At 41.1% G+C, this 15,209-nt stretch overlaps 1 protein-coding gene across 2 annotated transcripts in view; it reads right to left on the minus strand.

Moving 5' to 3' along the window:
• Positions 1–1,856: 1,856 nt before the first annotated feature.
• FBXW2 (F-box and WD repeat domain containing 2) overlaps positions 1,857–15,209 on the minus strand; it is a 186,751-nt gene continuing 173,398 nt past the window's right edge. For both annotated transcript variants that reach the window (XM_086920956.1, XM_086920957.1), the window contains exon 8: positions 1,857–4,368. In XM_086920956.1, the coding sequence (XP_086777082.1) occupies positions 4,080–4,368 (289 nt within the window). In that variant the 3' untranslated portion in view covers positions 1,857–4,079. The remainder of the gene's footprint in view (positions 4,369–15,209) is intronic.

A 15,209-nucleotide genomic window follows, 5' to 3' on the forward strand; every position in this document is an offset into this window, starting at 1 on the left:
TAGCTGACATGATGGCAGCTATGCCTTTAATTAACTGTCTACATACCCAAGCTACTAACTCCATCTCATGTTTAGGGATACAGAGAGAAACGAGGAATATTTGCCTTTAATAGGATAAAAAGGTAGGATTTAATGAGACTGTTCAGGATCAAAACATAAAGCGAAAGTGTCAGAGCATTTTAGAATGGGTTAGTAAGGGAGAGAAAGGCAACACGTGGAGCCAAATACTCTGTGTGACCTATGTGAGGTATAAAAATTTGAGGATGTGCAGAGGTATTTAGTAATGCTTTTGCCTCCATTGACGGAACATGTAGACTGATTCAACTACAATGAGGTCATCAGCCGGTTCTCTAGGCAGAAGAATCGTGGGTTAAACTAAAGAAAGGACTATGGCAATATTAAGTTAAAATGATTATATTACATGTATTCCCTTGCATTGCCTACATGTTATGTTATGTTATAACAATTTATTATGAGCACAGCGACCCCAGCGAAGGAGCATCCCGGCGCAGAGACACGGAGCAACATAACACAACAAGGAGACAATGCCACAGAAGGGGGGCTAAAACAAAAAGGTCTTAATGGCTCTACGGAAAGACAAGAGGTCCTCAAGCAGCCGGATTTCAACTGGGAGGGTGTTCCAGATTACCGCAGCTTTCACCCTGAAGGAACGACCCCCCATCCTGCTGAGCCTAAATCTGGGGACAACAGCAAGGGCCAGACCTTGAGATCGGAGGTTGCGGGTGGGGACATAAAAGGAGATAGAGTTGGCCAAAATCTCAGGGCCTATGCCTCTTAGGATTTTGAAGGTCAAACACAAGACCTTGAAAAGAATACGCTTCCTAACCGGAAGCCAGTGCAAGGAGCGGAGGACATTAGCCACCGGGCAAAACCTAGGCAGGCCAACAATGGCTCTCGCCGCGGCGTTTTGCACCCGCTGCAGACGGGTTAGCTCAGCCTGATTGGCCCCAGCCAGCTAACTTAAAGAGTGTATATTAACCTTACATTATGTATTTTGAGGATGGTCATTGAGAAAGATGGGATGAATTTATTGCTGAATTTGGAACCGAGTTCTAAACATTCTGAAACAGGAAAAGAGAAAATATAAGTGTTTTAGTCAAGCTTTTAGAAATTAATTTGTTAAGCATAACACTCTGGGTTTGTGCCATCTACTCAAGGAAAATGCAACTCTTTAGAAAATTAAATTATATTTGCAGATTATTAAAGCATATGTACATAAAAAAGCAAAATACAAAACAGATTATTTTTTAAAGGTCTGTAAATGTGGAGGAATTATAAAATGCACTGGTATGTTCCAACAAAAAGGTTTCATGTATTATCAGTCAAAAAGGTCATGATAAGCTAGTCTAGTATATCCCTTGGTCTTTGATCATGTTTTTGTTTGTGAATTAAATACAATATTTCATTATGTGTGTATTTGTTTGATGTGCACTAATTTATGCATTTTTGTGTATTTGTTTGAGGTTTATATTGCAGAAATTGATTCGCTAAGGGTCTCCGGCTTCCAAAAGCAATTCAGTGGAGCTCTACAAATGCCAAATGGTTAATAACCAGTAAATATGTTTTCTTCTGAAACCTTTACCAACATTTAAAAGGACCATCTGCTACAGCTATAAATACTTTTAAGTCGGATCACTGCTGACATTTCCTAGTCTGTCTTTCAAGGCTCCACCGCAATTATTTAGGTCTGTTGTAGAATTTGTGTTTGAGACACCTTTCATTCTTTATGTATAGATGGGAGTATTATCAGGGAAATATTTTTTTCTTTCTTAGAGCAAACTGCACTCAAAAGCAAATCACACAAGTCAAAGCTGGAGAAGTAAAGCACATAGTCATTAAACCAACAAGCAACCTTATATTTTTAAATTGTATAAAAAATAAAGACCCAGAGAAACACAGTATGTAGCCATACTTTGAAATGACCGTCTAAAGCATATCATTTAGTTTGTGAAGCATACACTTTTCATTATGAAATTGATTAAACATATCATGACCTGTGAACAACTATTAAGTCTAATGTTAAAAAATATTTGCCAAAATGTTTCGACATATTTTACAGTGCGCTCTAAAAAAATAAAGCTGGTTATAAAGAGAAGTACAATGCAAGTTTACATTTTTTTCTAAGCAATTTAAGTTTAGGTGACGTAGGAAAACAATCTCTTTATTCAATTAATGTCAAGGTTCCTCCTGGTAATTTGCGTTTTACCATCCAGTGACCAAATCCTGTAATAATTCACAAACCATTTGTAAATGGTCATCAAAAATAAAACACAGAAGCAGCACGCACAAGCTCTCACTGTACGAATTAATCTTGGAAAGAGCGCTGCTTCTCAAGTTCTTTATATGGTAAAATTACTCTTCCACATCTGACTTTAGCTACAGAATCTTAAAACCTTGACCCAAAAAGTGAACTCAAGTGTTGTTACAACCTTTGGGATCGACTAAAGGACAATGCAGCTGCTCATAGCTGCTCACCAGCTAGGGGCTTCCCTGGGTTGTCACTTGAGCCTGACTCAGTTTGAACTTTCTTTTCTGCAAAGTCTTTGCACATGCCGACAGAATTTTCGTTCACTCCAATCAAAACTACTTTATGTACTTCAGTCCTCCAATTCTAACTGTTTAGTACAATAGCAAATTCAACTTAATATTTTGGGAAACAGGAGACCACTAACTAGATGGAAGTGAATGTGCATTTCTGTGCAAAAAGCTGCTGTGTAGATTTTACTTTTGTGACAAACGTGTTTTTGTGGAGTCCTTGGAGATCCTTCAGCAGCCAAGGTTGATAACACTTTGCTATGATGGAAGCCCGCATGTTTGAGGGTTGAACGCTTCCAACAGTGCCAAATCTGCTTGGGCATTTGGGAAGAAGCGTGCAAACGTTACTTCAATTTTAGCTCATAGCACTGAAAGAGGAAGTCCACGTGAAATTTGCACTGCATAAATTAACAATTCTAGCACAGTATACAGTGCCAAGAAGACGGTCAATTTTATTAAAATTGCATATTTCTGTTTGAATTTAACACAAACCATTGACTTTCACATTCCAGTCGTGCTAGTACCACTTTCCACCCAAGGAATAGCCAAATCGCAGGTCGAGTTTTTCACTCAAACTGAGCTTAAGGCCATACCATTTTAAGATGCACACTGATGGCTGAGGATTTTTAACTGCTACTTGAAGGCAAAGATTTTCGCCAAAGGCCTGCCATAAATCATATTTTGCTCAAATTCACTACGGATAGGCTAAATAAATGACAGTTTTTATGACAGGGAATCGCTATGGCTGTTTAGTTAAATATGAAAGCTTAGTCTACTGTAAGAATGGACGTATGATTGTTCACCTGGGTAGAAAAGGGCGCATGTAACGCATTGCTCAGTTTGAAATTCAATTAATGAACCAGCATGTACGTTAAAACCTTGTAAACACTCATTTTCTAAAATGCTAAAAAAAGAATAAAAAGCTCTTCTACGGAGAAGTACTGTAGAATAACAAAAGTGTACAAATGTACTTTTTTCCCTCTATAAATTAAGAAAGCGCGATTCATCATCAAACAGTTTTAAAATCTGTCAAAGAATGAACTTAAGGAAAGCAAATGTGTAAAAACTAATTTTGACTAAATGTTTGTAGAGATTTACCTTCCGATTCTACTAGGGAAAATAAGGTGCACTGCCAGTGAGGAATCAAATGCTAATATTTTGCAAATGTTGATTTCTGGTAAGCTTGTTTATTTTCAGTATAACAGCCGAATGTCCTTTAACGCACAGTTCGCATTGCTGTAGTCCAGCACTTACCTCAATATCAAGTAAATAAAACATGAAGAAAAAGGATTTCAGCTATGAAACGTGAGCATGCTTACTCGCACTCTTGTCAATAAAATAAACCAAACGACCTGTCTCCTTTCCCCAAGTCACGTTTTAAGGTAAATGATTGTGCATTGCATGATCATACCATAATGTGTGCAACTTTGGTTCATGCAAAGTCTGTTTCCGTGGACACTGTTGAAACAAGAAGCACCATTGTTCCATAAAAATAAGGGTTCTGCTCTTCTCTCCATGCCGCGTCAGCCAGGCTCTTTCCACAGGACCAAGTGAATACTATGGTCAGGCATGCTGGTGGCAAAAACAAGTCCTGCGTCATTTTCTCCATTCAGTCCGTTTAGCCAAGAGATTTCACCTGCCAAAAAGCTTGAGCCTCGCTTGGACTTCCTGTACTCGGGCAGCGAGCAGCGGCTGATCAATTGCTCTGTCCTCAAGTCCATTATATAGAGGTTGTGGTTATCGAATAAAAGGGCAAACACCTCTCCAAAGCCGAGCAAAGAAAGGTTGGCGGAATCTGGGATCTTGATGATTCTAGGAACGAAAAATGTTTGGGTAAAAACATGATTCAATTCGAGGGCCAATAATGTTAACATAAATATGGCAAATTAGTTAACAGTTTGTTTTGCAAACGTATTCCAATGACCAACCATTAATTAGGATGAAAAATATCTACCTGTAGCACGAGCTCCAGATAAAGCACATTAATATTATGTTCATGCATAAACACTGGAGTATCTCTGCATATATGCGGGAGATCAAAATACTGTTTTTAACCAAGAGAAATTAATCGTCCTAGCTAGAAAAAAAACAATTTATGGGTAGGCAACATTTTATCTTTTATATCTTTTAATAAAGTTAAATAAACATAAATAACATTAAAAAAATAGAAAATGAAACAAAAGCTAAAAGTACACAGTCCAGCATTTCTGTCAAACATTTTTTAAACTAAGACTTTCAAAAGAGAAAAAGTTACCCGAAACGTTTTGCATAAGCATGCAACCTCATATTACGTAACTCTGCATTTTCGTTTTAAGGCAAGAAAGGTCCCCCCCTGCATGTGCCACCGTGGCCGATGGTTCCCCATTTCATTTTGTTAGCCCTGTGTAGTGAGTAGGATGCCACACTGCAACTCCATCCAGAAGGGGATGTTTACGAATTACATGAAAATACATGCAAGCAACTTTTTCTCCTTTTTCAGAAACATTAGAAGGCAATGCAAGCTGACTTCAGTCCAAAGGGGATGGAAGAGACTCAAGAAATGACTGAAATAGATCGGGGTGGCATCAACATACAATATATATTTTGAAAGAAGAATAGGAGTTAATTGACAGCCAGTCTTAAAGACAATGTATAGAAGAAAAGGACTAGTGCTTACAAAGCCCTTCTCAAAAATACACAATTAAAAATATTTTAAACCAAAACAGGGCGCTATGGCTTTCTATACTTGGAAACTAAAAGGTGTCCTGTATCATTCACCAATCGTTTGACCTTCTAGGGATATGTCAAATTATGTAGAGGTTGTGCTATGATCCACTAGCTTTACGAGAGCTATCCAGCCTGTGCAGTAAGTGTTCTAGATCGCCATGACCACTCTGAGTATGCCAGCGTGGTTGCCACTCTTCCAACAACACCAAACTGAAGGCCAGCTCTAAACACTTCAATGCACCGCAGATTTGTACCTATGCATCTAGATGATGGCCTTGAATTGTGCAAGTCTCCATGTGAGAGTCTAGACATCGAGGCACCCTCTTCTCTTGGGGCTTCCCATCCCTACCCTGGACTGTGACAGAAGCTTCCGGCTAGAACAAGTCTCCTGGGAGCAGGGGAATCCAGATTTAACAACTTTGTGCTACTATATTCCCCGGGATTACTCATACCACTTATTAAGGGCCTGGGAGGGTGACCTCCACATGGGAGGAATCTTTTCTGAAACTTTTCAATCACACCCATATTTGCATGCTGCTATGCCTATGCTGCTACACTGCATGCACAGCCTCTCCCACTCGAGTACTATACCAAAACACTTGGTACATTGGCCTCCCTGTACTCACGCATATTCCATCCATCCCTAAACATGCCACAAATGCTTAAACATCTTACCTCTCACTTCTTTTTGTTTTTAAACATGAGGATCAGCTACAAAAACAGGCTAAGAACACAACTAGGGCACTCAAATAAAGTAGAATGTTTCTCGCCCACAAATGTAGACCTGTTCAGGATACTGAAGCTCTATATATATGCAAGGACAATATCAGACAGGTGCTTCCAGAGGGACCTCGTACCAATGGAGCAGAACACTCATGGGTGTTCAGTAAACATGTGATTTACGTATGTCAGATGCTTAACAGCTGATTGTATGACACGTGTGGTATGAAGCTGAAGTGATGCGGTATAAACGACTTGATTGGTAGGAAAAAAAAGGATAGAGGAAAAAGAAGAAAACATAGATCAATAAGTACCAGGTTACTGGGCAGGGACTAGTGGATGAAAAAAGGTGAGCATATTCCATTTACCATAGTATGATGTAGTGGGCTGTTTCACTTTGTTATTTGGAATTCTTTGATGTAATGTTTTACTTTGAATGTGAACATGGAGTGTTCTTCTGCTCGAGGTTCAAGAGGCTGAGTCAGTTGCCGATCGTACTTCGAGTTGGAGGCGCTCCGTGCTGTGGGTGAAGCTTTTAAAATAAATACTTACTTTTGAATGTAAGAAGATGCCTCCTGTGTTGGAATACTGATCTACTACATATTGGCGACGATTGGGAGTTTACTTGCTTCACTTACCGACCCACGCTACGTGGATCTACAACATTTAACCTCGCTTCTTTCCTGGACTGAAAAGCCGGTTCTAGCTTAATTCTTCACCAGCGCTGTTTCATGAGGTTACCGCAGAATTTACCTGCGCATGACTGCGATTGTTTTCCTTTGGCACTCTCTCAGCGATCGTTTGTCATCGTTTGACTCTTCCGTGCCTGCTTCAAGTCTTCGCAACGTTTGGGAATCTTTGTTCCTGTTCTGCATGTCCTTGGCACTTGGTGGGCATTTTCGTGGGTGACAGGCATTTTTGAACTGGATCATATCAGCCCGTACTGGCTCGTGTTTGCGCTCGCGCATTGGTTTAACGGAGCTTACGCTCGAGCGAGAGCATGCTCCGTTTCCATGGTAATGTGTGACGTATGACTTCCAGTTCAAGTCTCCTTGACAACGTTTGACGCTTCTCAGCACGTCCGTTTCAAAGGCAGCGTGTGTCAACACGGAAGCATAAGTTTCACAGACATTGAAGTGAAATACGAGGGTCACGGTGATGTGCACACCTTTAACTCTGCACATCAAAATTTGTGTTTCACGGTAATGCGCACACCTGTAATTCTGCGCATCTAAGTTTATATTCAGGCAACAGTGGGCACTTGTTCTTAGGACAACTTTGAAGCACTACGGAGCACTACAGAGGTCTCAGTGATGCGCACCCCTTTAACTTTGCGCATTCAAATTGGTGTTTAACTCTTTATATTTTTAATTTATTAGCCAGCTTGTCACGGCGATACGCACACCTCATTCGGTTTTAAATAAATTTTAGAGTTTGTTCTTAATTTGCAACTTGGTTGGTTCTGTTCCAGGTTGATTTCGAATTATTTAAAAAGACAACAAGCGTGTCTCGGTGATATGCACACCCCATTATTGTTATCCAAATTTTTAAGTGTCTGGGTGATACACTCTCCTCTTTTAGTTGATCTTTATTTTTTTTAGTGGGAAGAAACAGGTCTACACCACGCAAAATTACGCAACCTCCACCATTTTTAGAGATACAGAGTAAACCTGTTACGCTACGGGCAGAGTAGTTTGGTTTATTCGAAAACCACCTTGTGGCCATGGATGCCACAGACTATTCTCCTCCTAGAAAATTGCTTTGCTGTTTGGGAGTCTGGGTCTTGCTGCTCAACGTATTTTTAATAGTTTGACTCCAATACTTCATCCTCATGGCCAATCCGGGGACAGAAATTGGAATGTCTATTGGGAAGCAATTAGTAGGTTAAAGAAACAGTTTGAAGAATCTCCGAATATTATGCTAGAAAAACATAATTTAAAAAAACAAACAAAGAGGTGATGAAAAAGTAGAGAAGTATATTTCTGCCCTAAGGGTATTGGCTACTTCCTGTGGTTTTGGTCCTTTGCTAGAAGATTACATCAGAGACCAATTCGTGTTTAATTGTTCTTCTCGAAAGATTAAGGAGAGAATACTTGGTTGAAAAAACCCTCCACTTTCAGAAGTAATTGACTTAGCATTAAGTATTGCAAGATCTGTTATTTCATCTAAAGCAATACAGTCCGACTCAATTCCAAAAGTAAATTCGGTGGTGGAGGAGTTGTGTGAGGATGGTTTATATGCTGTGGGTACAAAAGATAAAATTCAAAAAAACCTTCAAGCGAAAGGCCAAAACTTTTGCTACAGATGTGGTTCTAAATTTTACATTGGCAATTTTAAAGGGTGTCCAGCTTTAGGTAAACGCTGCTCCATTTGTAAAAAAGTCTGCCATTTTCAGAAAGTCTGCAGAGATCAAAAGACGCCTGTGAAAGTAGGAAGCATAGATGTCGAAGTTTGTTCAGAGTCCCTTGACAATTTTTCATTGACTCGATTATTCAGGCGATCAAATGAAAATAAAAGGTCCATTGTGTGAGGCTACTATCAATGGATTGGAACTGAAAGTCATGGCGGACTCTGGTTTACCTATTACAATTTTCTGAGATTCTACCTTTTATGAAATGTGGGGTAAAGAAATTATTTTGTTTAAGTCAAATGTGAACCCCAAAGCTTTCGGAGAAAAGGATATCGATATGGTGAGATTTTTCATGGGTGATTTACAAATTCTGAATAGATAAATATGTACTAAAGTATACGTAGCAGTTAAAGGAAAGAACATAGTAGGATGGAAAGACCTGTCTAGAATCTAGACTTGGTACCTGGTGATGAGAATCCTATAAAAGCAAGAGAAATGTCTGTATGTAATGCAGATGAATCTAAAATTGACCGCTGAATTTAGAAATGTATTTACTGATAAGGTAGGTTGGGGAAAGGTGTAAAACACAAAATTAGATTATTACCCGAAGCCTGCCCTGTGCCACACAAAGTTCGCCCTGTGCCTTTGAGTGTGAGAGGTGAGTTACAAACAATGCTAGATGATTTATGTGCTCAAGGCATAATTCAACCCACAGAGTCATCTCAATGGGTCGCCCCAATTGTAGTTGCACAAAAAAAGACAGACACGATCAGGTTGTGTGCTGACCTCAGGGGTCTGAATAAAAACATTAAGGTGGATTGTCACCCCCTTCCTAGGATTTCGTTAACTTTTAGCGAACTTGGGAGGAGCTAAATGGTTTTCTTTAATTGATTTAAAGCCCACTTATCATCAGGTCCCTTTGTCCAAAGAGTCTCAGGAGCTGACGACCTTTGTTACTCCATTTGGAGCGTACAAGGTTTTGAGACTCCCATTTGGTTTAGGATCGGCGGCCAGCGTCTTTCAAGGACTTATGGATACTATGTTTCAGAATCTAAAAGCGGTGCAGGCATACTTAGACGATATTTTGATATTTGCGGATAATATAGATGTACATCAATCAGTGAAAAAAGTCCTAACCATTTTGGGAGAACGTGGCATGACAGTAAGGGAAGACAAATGTAAGTTTGGGGTGAATGAGTTGGAATACTTGCGTCACATGGTGTCTGAGGCCGGTATCAACCCGAAATTGTTGGTGGTCAGGGCTTTGAAAGAAGCAAGTGAACCCTGTGATAAAGATTCTCTGCGCTCTGTTTTGGGGCTAGCAGAGTATTACGCAAGGTTTGTGGATAATTACGCTCAAGTTGTGGAACCTCTTAGGGTTTTACTGAAGAAGAGTCAGAAATGTTTGTGGTCAGAGGAGTTGGATAGAGTCTTTTCCAAGGTAAAGGACCTTATTATTTCATCTCAAGCTCTTCATGCTTTCCGAGATGATTGTAGTTCTATCATAACTGTGGACGCGAGTATGAATGGTTTAGGAGCGGTCTTAAGTCAGGACGTTAACAGCAAGGAACAAACCGTTGCCTTTGCCTCCAGGTCTCTTAAGAAATTTGAATGCCACAATAGTACTATTGAACGTGAGACTTTGGCCTGCGTTTGGGCAGCCCAGAAATTTAAAATGTATATTTGAGGACGCAAATTTGTAATTTATTCGGATCACAAGCCTCTTTCTTTAATTTTAAGCAAGGTTGCGGGCAATAATAATATGTCAGCAAGGTTAACCATACTAGTTTCAAAACTTCAAGAGTATAATTTTGAGATGAAACATATTTCCGGAGGTAGGAATTTTCGCGCGGATTATTTATACAGAATGCTGATGGAAAAGGATGATGAGGATGATTTGATTGAAGAGGATGTAGATTGTGTGGCAGTGGTAAATGCGATTGATGAATGGAGTTTGTCAATTTCTGAAAGCGGGTGGAAGGAATCTAGTTTGAAAGATGCAATTCTATCTAAAATGATTGAATTTTCTTCTAAAACTTGGCCGGAGGCAAGGAATTTATCTGGGGAATTGAGAAATGTTGCCCAAGTGGCAGATGAACTTTCAGTAATGGATGAGGTTCTTCGATTTCTGACTTCGTACCAAATTCAGCCGCCATTTTTTGTCTCGCCGCCATTTTGTGTTGCCCTTACTCAGGCAGCACGGTGGACGAAGTGTTTTTGCTTTTCTCAGCTGCTGCGTGTCCTTTCTGTTAAAGAGTAACTCCATTGCCCTTGTTTACGAAACCGATGTCAGGGTCTGGCCGAGTTCGTTAATCCATGTCTGGGTTGATTGATCCCCGTCTCGACTGACTATTTGCCTTTTCCTATTCTCTCCTCACATTATCTTATCCGACTGGCCTTCACTATTCTCTCCTTGTATTCTCCTGTTAAACAACTATCCTTTGAGGCACACAAATATGTCCTGCCACCTGCAAATTAGATTGTAGGTGCTAGTACTGATTAATTTGTTGGGAGGGGTAACACACGGGGTCTGAGAGAGGGGCGTATTTGAGACACCCGATAGCTTGTTTTCCAACTTTTCTCATTGGTTCGTTTTGTATGTGTAAGGAGTAAACTTTGTAAATGTGTTTGCTATAAAAGATTGTACGCCACGGATTGAAGTGGCAGTCTCCTCAGAACCCACCTTGTGTGTAACTTCTGGGATAACTGTGCTTGACTGCAGCTAATAAACCTGGCTTTCCACGCTCAACAGAGTGTCTCGTGTCTCTGTTCGACAAGGCAGGTGATCTCGGGGATTTAAGGTGTGCCCTGCGCCGCCAGGCCCATAAGGCCCGGTTCTCCAACTGGCGCTCAACGTGGGGCGGCTTTAGAGGTAGCGGTTCAGCCAGAGGGTCGTGAGAAGCCCCGCCAGAAAATTCCGGAGGATTTGCGAGCCACGTCAAAGCGACCCTCTGGTGATGATTGGTATCGCGAGACGTTAGACGGACCTCTGTTGACGTGAGAAGACCATTTCGTTAAGTATTCGTGGGTAGCGCCCACTCCTTTGTTTTGTTTTTGAATTTAGTTATTCGACCATTGCAATAGCCGAAGCCAAGGGGTGAGTACATTTGTCTCCTTGAAGTTGGTAAACGGAACAGTGAGCTTAAAGATGCCTGGTCTGAGCGGATTTAGGAAGTTTTGTTGTTTTGGCTGTACTAGAGATTCCCGGCTCGAGGACTCATGTCCGATTCCTCCGGTTGGAACTCCCACTTATGAGCTCTATTCTAAACATGGTGTTGGCCCCATTGCCTTTAATGAGGCATGGATCCGATACACGAAGGAAGATGGTGTTTTACGGTGGCCACAAAATGGTAGCTTCGAGCCTGATATATTAGATAATTTGGAAAGAATTCTGTTTAAACGAAAAGCCCGGCCGGCAAAGTTTGACTCTTTCCGCCTTTGGCGTAAAGAAGCCAAACAAAGAGAAATAAAGCAGGCAAAAAGAGATAGAAAAGCGAAATATATGACGATCAGACAGGCTGCCCAGCAATTCAAGGATAACGAGACTGAGCGAGCGATTGAAGTTTCAGACAGACAACATCATATGGCAATAGATAGATGCTACCCTGTGTTGCCGACTTCTCCACAAAGTAAGGATCTTGACGAAGATCCCTTAATGTCTCATTTGCTGAGATTGCCTCCGACTTATGTATTGTTGCCGTCTGTCCAGCAACCGGTTGTTCAGCCAGGTGCTCCGGCTCCTTCGCTATTGCCTCTTCCTGCATTGCTACCTGCACCTCCTTTGCGGCCAACTTCTGTACCTCAGTCTCCTTCATCTTCAGGTTCTCTTGTGACGGCTAGACCTTCTCTTCCTTTGCTTAATACTGCGTCTCCAGTTCTACTGTCTGCTTCTTCCCCGACTCGTAGTAGGTTGGTTGATACTGTTTCTGGTCTTTTCTCTCCTCTTTTTGGGTCTTTTAATAGGACTCCTGCCTTTTCTCGAAGGCAATCTCGTAGTCAAATTCCAGATTCTGCCGAACGGGTTGCATTGGACTCTCTTGCTCACAAATGGATTATGAGTGGTCTGTTGTATAGTGTACCTGATATTCTGAGTACTTTTCTCCAGTGGAATGCGCCCACGCGGAGATACGTTTTTAATATCATGTGTGACGCTCTTGTTAAAGGATAGGAGTATATGGAGTTAGATTTAACTCCTCACGGTCGGTTAGATATACAGGATAGGTTTGATAAAGGACTTATTGTGGGTTCCTCAGTTGAGGACGCTGTAAAGACACTTGTTACTTTAAGGTCTTTATATTCTTCTCAGACTATTCTTGAACCTGATCCTGCAGTTCAACAGAAAACGAAAAATTATCCTATGAGGGAAGTTACTCCAATATGGAGAGAGGAGGTTCCACCAGCAGGTGCTGTTCAGCGTATCCCTTCTCAATTCCAGCGTATTTGGGTACATGTCCCTTGGAAACGATCTGAAGTTTTGGCACTTAAACAGTCTTTACCGGACCCTTGTAAAAATCCTGCGGGATATTATAAGGAGTTGTCCCAGATTGTTGAAGCATGTATTATGAATTTGGCAGATATTGATATGCTGATGGGGAATGTAGTTCCACAAGCGTTGTGGGCTTGGATTCGTAGGGAGGACCATGACCAAGCTTTAGGTGGTAATTGGGCCGCTATAGCTGCTGCAGATGCAGCACAAGTGGGTGGAGCTAAGCCAGATGATTTGATTACACAGTTGCCTGGTAGAATCATCGCTTTAATGAAGACGATGATGCCTGCCTTACGCGTTAACTGGGAGAAGTTAGCTGCATGTAAACAGAAGAAAGATGAGTGTCTCTGATTTCTTTACTCGTTTTGGGGAGACGTTTATCGATCACAGTAGTCAGGATATGAGTACTGAAGGTGGACAGCGATTATTTGTGGATAAATTCGTATTTAATTTACTCCCTGAATTGTCGCATAAGTTGAAAGACTCCGAAAGTTCCTGGGCTGTTTCTTCGTCTGCACAGATATTAGCAACTGCCCAGTATTACGTGAATAGGGACAAAGAAGAGAAAGATAAGATGGAGAAGAAGACTAAGGAATTAAAAACGAAGGTTCTTCTTCAACAGGCTTATCCCCCTCGTCTGGTCAGCGTCAGTTTCTGCAGCCTTCCCAGCCTCAGAGGTTGTTACAGAAACCTGAGCCTTTTGTTCCACAATCTTTGCTTGGTCCTAATCAGTGTGCCTAATGTAAGCCTTTCACACTTTACGTTCATGAAAGAGAAGGTTGCGCGTTGTCAGTTTTAACACAGCAATTTGGAGACAAACAACGGCCATGTGCCTATTTTTCGGCTACGTTGGATCCAGTAGCCAAGGCATTGCCAAGTTGTCTCAGAGCTACAGCAGCAATCTCTATTTGTCAATCTGCTGGATTGGTATTAGATAACATTCTTGTTGTTATGGTACCACATGCAGTAGATACTCTTTTAAATAGAACGAAAACACAACACCTCACGAGTGCTCGCTTGTCTGGATATGAACTGACGCTCTTGGCTAGCCATATACACATCAAGCGGCGTAATACTTTGAATCCAGCAACATTGTTGCCCATCCCGGACGAGAAAGGCATTTAAGAACAGCATGATTGTTTTCTCCGAACAGAGGAGGAGACGAAAGGCAGAATATATCTAAAAGACACACCACTTGTGGACCCGGATGAGATCCTCTGGGTGGATGGGTCTTCTTTCAAACTTCCAAATGGTGAGACGACTGCAGCTTATGCTGTTACCACCTTGTATACGGTAGTGGAGACAGCACGTATTGCACAGAATTCAGCCCAAGCAGCTGAACTAATTGCCCTGACGAGAGCGTGTGTGTTGGCTAAGGGAAAGAGAGTGAATGTTTATACTGACAGCCAATACGCCTTTGGTGTGGCTCATAGCTTCGGTCGCTTGCGGAAGGCGTGCACTGTAAGAGGGTACCTTTGCCTTTACCTTTTGATCAATGGGTTCGTAAGGGCATGAGTGATAGTGAAGGCGAAAGGGTCCCTCGATTTGTACCTTTCAGTAGTGCACGCCTGGATCAAACGAGCTCTGAGAAAGAAGACGACGACGTGTTGCAAGAAGCTGTACCATCACATCTGCGATTGAACACAGCGAATCCAGAAACTTTGTTTAAGGAGCAAACTATTCCTAACAAGACTCAGTACAATTTAAGACCCCAACAAATAAAAGACAATTGAATTTTTATTTTTCCTGTTTTTCTGATTACGTTTTTGCGCCGTCAGGCCCATAAGGCCCGGTTCTCCATGGACAATATTGTTTTAAGGGGTGATAAATTTGTTCCATCAAATCTGAGAAACTCCATCATAAAAACGGCTCACAAAGGTCATATGGGTGTTACTAAAACAGGTATGAGAATCAAACAACATTATTGGTGGCCAGGTATAGATTTCCAAGTCAGGGCGGTGGTAAACAATTGTGGGAAGTGCTTCCTGTCGGACAAGCATTGCAAAACATTATCCTCTCCCCTTCATCCAACTCAGAGTCCCGAGTCAGCGTGGGAAAAGGTGTGGTTGGACTTCTCAGGACCTTATAAGGTTTTACCTCATTTTAGCAATAGATTATTTTTCAAAATGGATGTACTATAAATTTGCGGATTCACCTGATTCAGACAATACCATCACGTTTTTAAAGAAGGTAATTTTGCTAGAAGGGGCTCCTCGTGTTCTAGTCGCAGACAATGGAACACATTATGTATCTGATAAAATGGGTAATTTTTTGGATTTGAAAGATATAAAACACTTTAAGGTTGCACTTTATTCACCTTCGTCTAATGGGCTTGTAGAACGTGGTAATACAATTATGAAATAAGGGATTCAAAAAGCTATATCTTCAGGT

The sequence above is a fragment of the Lissotriton vulgaris genome, chromosome 5, assembly GCF_964263255.1.
Source record: "Lissotriton vulgaris chromosome 5, aLisVul1.2, whole genome shotgun sequence".
In the NCBI taxonomy this organism is placed as follows: domain Eukaryota; kingdom Metazoa; phylum Chordata; class Amphibia; order Caudata; family Salamandridae; genus Lissotriton; species Lissotriton vulgaris.